At 29.2% G+C, this 4262-nt stretch overlaps 1 protein-coding gene across 1 annotated transcript; it reads left to right on the top strand.

The window, feature by feature from the left end:
• Positions 1-782: 782 nt before the first annotated feature.
• On the top strand, positions 783-2006 carry LOC127278864 (uncharacterized). Its single transcript, XM_051300784.1, has one exon. The coding sequence runs from the start codon at positions 783-785 to the stop codon at positions 2004-2006; it is 1224 nt and encodes a 407-aa protein (XP_051156741.1).
• Positions 2007-4262: the final 2256 nt, after the last annotated feature.

The following is a 4262-nucleotide window of genomic DNA, read 5'->3' as shown; positions in this document are numbered from 1 at the left end:
CCCAAATGTAGATATTGGACACAATAAGTTTTATGTTGATCAAGAAGAAATAACTATACCAACTGGTAGCTATGAAATTGGTGATATACAGCGCTATTTACAAAGTGTTTTGAAACCCAAAGGAATTGAAATTTATATTAAACCAAATAACAATACTTTACGCAGTGAGATTTTGTGCAATCGTGACATTAATTTTCAAAAAGATGATTCCATAGCCTAATTATTAGGATTTGAACCTCAAATTCTTAAAGCTGATAAATATTTCCAATCTAACTTACCAGTGTCTATTATAAAAGTTAATGCACTACGAGTTGAATGTAATATTACAACCGGTGCATATATAAATAATCTAAAGGTCCACACGATTCATGAATTTTTTCCAACAGTTCCACCAGGATATAAAATAGTGGAAGTACCATCTCATGTCATTTACTTGCCTATCGCCGTCAAGATCATTGATCAAATTCAGTTACGAATTGTTGATCAGGACGGAAATCTTGTAAATTTTCAAAGTGAAACAATTACCATTAGATTGCATGTGAAAGCAGTATAAATGGGTATTGCCTATAATTAAAGAATTGGTTACGGATATAAGAAGCCAGAATGTGTAAAAAGAGTCAGTTACGACACCACAACCAAGAGGTTAACACCTCAAAAAATTCAACTATTGAAGAATCTGGGTCTGAAAGTGATCGAGAAGAAGAAACAAAGAAGATAACAAGAGCTGTTTGCATCTGTTTTGTTGTTTTTCTCTTTAAAAAGTTTAATATTTACCAAAAAAAATGGAGGATGAGGATGTGTTAAATATTGCAAAACCAATTGTCTACAATGAATCTATTGCTCACTATGAGGTTCATGCTCATCTACCATATGCCTCAGCAACATTTAATAACAGTGATGAAATAAGAATAGCTGTACAAAATCAGGATCATTGTGTTTTGCCAAGCAAAATTTTTTTACATATTCAAGGAAAATTACTAAAGGAAAACGAGACACCTGTTACACATACTAGGTTTATTAACAATGCTATCTGTCATCTGTTTGAAGAAGCTCGTTATGAACTTAACGCTATTGAAATTGATAAAAATAGAAATGTTGGTCTTACAAGTCTCATGAAAAATTACGTTTCTGTTTATGGAGTTCAAAGTAAATTTTTAGAAAACGCTGGTTGGTTTTTGACCTGTAACGCAAACACTGTTCTTGTTGACAACCTTGGAAATTTTGATATTTCAATACCATTTAATATTCTATTTGGTTTTGCTGAGGACTACCAAAAAATTATTGTTAATGCAAGACATGAATTAATTTTAACCAGAGCAAGAAATGATATGAATGCGATTCTACAGACAGGTAAAGAACAAATTAGAGTATCCATTAATAAAATTGAATGGTTATTACCCAATGTTCGCTTGTCTGATTCACGTAAATTCAAATTATTAAAATACATTGAGAAAGACCCACTTATTCCTATAAGTTTTCGAACATGGGAACTCTATGAGTATCCTTTACTACCACAGACAGCCAATCACGTGTGGACAGTTAAGACATCAACGCAGTTGGAAAAACCTCGTTTCATAATTTTAGGTTTTCAGACAAATCGAAAAAATGTTAATACTAGAAATGCCAGTCATTTTGATCATTGTAAAATTACAAATGTTAAATTATTCTTAAATAATCAAAGTTATCCATATGGAAATTTGAATTTAGATTTTGATAAACGACACTATGCTGTCCTTTATGACATGTATGCCAATTTTCAAGCGACGTATTACAATAAGGAGCCCCAACCATACTTATCGAAAAATGAGTTTTTTGAATATGCTCCACTTATAGTAATTGATTGTTCAAGGCAAAATGAATCATTAAAATATGGTCCAGTTGATATTCATCTTGAATTTGAATCTAAGAAAAATTTACCTGACCAAACAGCAGCTTACTGTCTTATATTACATGACAGAATTGTTGAGTACAGACCAATTAGCGGTGGGGTTAAAAAAATCGTTTGAATAAATTATATAAATTATTAAATATTTGTATAACATATTTAGTCTTCAGAACAATGGCATACATAGTAGATGTTCAATGTTTCAAATTGCCTGTTAACGAATTTATTATAAAGGAATTAGCTATTTTACCGCTTGAAAAAACTTGTCAACAACCATACAAATTTATTTTTCAACCTCCATGTGATTGGAACTGTATTTCACCACATTATAAAAGAATGAATAAGTGGTTGGAAAATAATCTACATTGTATATATTGGTCGTCTGGTGATGTTCCATATACACTACTTCCCATTATATTAGAAACTATTTTTAAAAATGCAACTCTAATTTATGTAAAAGGCTTAGAAAAAAAGAAGTGGTTAAAAAGTTATCTTAAGACATCTACTGTGATTATAGATATGTTAGATATAAACTGTACATCGCTTCAATCACTGAAGCATGCTTCGTATAATATCAAGCCATGTTATAATCATCGCAAAATAATTGAAAAAGATTTAATTCAATGTGCTGAGCGAAATGTAAAACTATTATCAGAGTGGTTATCTAAAAATACTAGTAATAAGTTGTTGTAAAAAAATTTTGATTTGCAACATTTAAAAAAAATAAACATATATAATAATCAAAAGAGTCTCATGTCATTTATTTATAAAAAAAAACCCTTTTATTTTAATCAAAATGTTAATATATTATTATTGTCAAAAAGTAAAGAATTGAGTAAAAGAAGTTACTTTATTAATCGTAGATAACTATTTATTTTAATATTTTAAAAATCAAATAATAAGAAATGAGTAATGTTTTCAACTCCAAGCTGCATTCGATGTATCACATAGTTTGTAGGTGTGTAGAAGAGGTGATGAGCGGACGGGGTCTAAGCACATGTTGATGAAGCGGGGGACGAAGGTATGGAGAGACACATAATCTTGAGACGTCAGTGCAACAAAGGGGGTGACTAAAGTAGGAATTTTTACAGTTTTGTGACCTAGTAATTACAATTTTGTGACCTAATTGTTACAGTTTTGTGACCTAATTGTTACAATCTTGTGATCTAATTGTTACAGTTTATTAACCTAAATTAATTATATTATATAAAAGGTTGTTAAAAACTGTAACAACTAGGTCACAAAACTGTAACAATTAGGTCACAAAAAATGTAACAATTAGATCACAAAATTGTAACAATTAGGTCACAAAACTGTAACAATTAGATCACAAAACTATAACAATTAGGTCACAATACTGTAACAATTAGGTCACAATACTGTAACAATTAGGTCACATATATGTAACAATTAAGTCACATATCTGTAACAATTATTTTTGTATAAATGAGTTATCTATTTTAGATTCAAATTATTTATATAATAAAAAAATTTACACTTTTCATATAAATTTATTGAAACATAACATTTTACAAAAAATATATTTGACGATTATTCACTTATTTATTTATACATAACGTTTTATACTTTAATATATTAAAAGATTATTTATATTACTGGTTTTAAACTCTATTGTCCAATTTTTGTAAAAATGTAATTATTATTCACTGCTCTTAAAGCACAAAAAGTATTTTCAATTTTTAAAATAATTTTTGGTTCGAAATTTAAAGACAAATATTTTTCAATATATTGCTCTATTGAGAAATTGAGCACGGGTAGAAGAAAATTAAAATCGTAAGCATGGCACCATTCTACAGGTACAGAAATCGCACTCTGTACCTTACAATATTCTGGATATCCCGGTGGCATAAAAACATATTCACCATTCACTAATTTTAGTCTAGTTGATATATCCCCAATTTTAAGGGATATATCAGGCTCTACATCTGTTTCTAAATATTGCTCCACAAAAGTGTCAATTGTTAAGTTTATTGTTTCCATTAAAATTTTATGTTGTAAAGCACTACACCACTCCTTTGGCACGACAACTGATGACTGCACCTGGCTGTAAACCGGACTTGCCATTTTTCTAACTGAAAAAAATTAAATTATTTAATGCAACTATTTTTTCACAACACTATAATAAAGAAAATTTTATTGCTTAGCAAGATTTGAAATTTGACTATAAATGTCTTTTTCCAATCTTTTCTTTAGGGGTACGTTTTAAATAAAAAATGTATTACTTCTTTCGAGCAGGAGTGACACTAAACTGAAAGAAATCTCATCTTCAATACTGTCCATATGTATAATAATAACATAATGTTTTGTCTATTATCCTCCTTTTGACCACTCTTTATGAAATGTGTAGAAAATTTTT

The sequence above is a fragment of the Leptopilina boulardi genome, unplaced genomic scaffold, assembly GCF_019393585.1.
Source record: "Leptopilina boulardi isolate dan_hultmark-lab unplaced genomic scaffold, ZJU_Lbou_2.1 LbouV2_212, whole genome shotgun sequence".
Taxonomy (NCBI): domain Eukaryota; kingdom Metazoa; phylum Arthropoda; class Insecta; order Hymenoptera; family Figitidae; genus Leptopilina; species Leptopilina boulardi.
This window is presented reverse-complemented; position numbering and strand designations above follow the sequence as displayed.

Coding starts and splice junctions, on each gene's coding strand:
- LOC127278864 (XM_051300784.1), top strand. CDS start 783: ATGGAGGATGAGGATGTGTTAAATATTGCAAAACCAATTGTCTACAAT.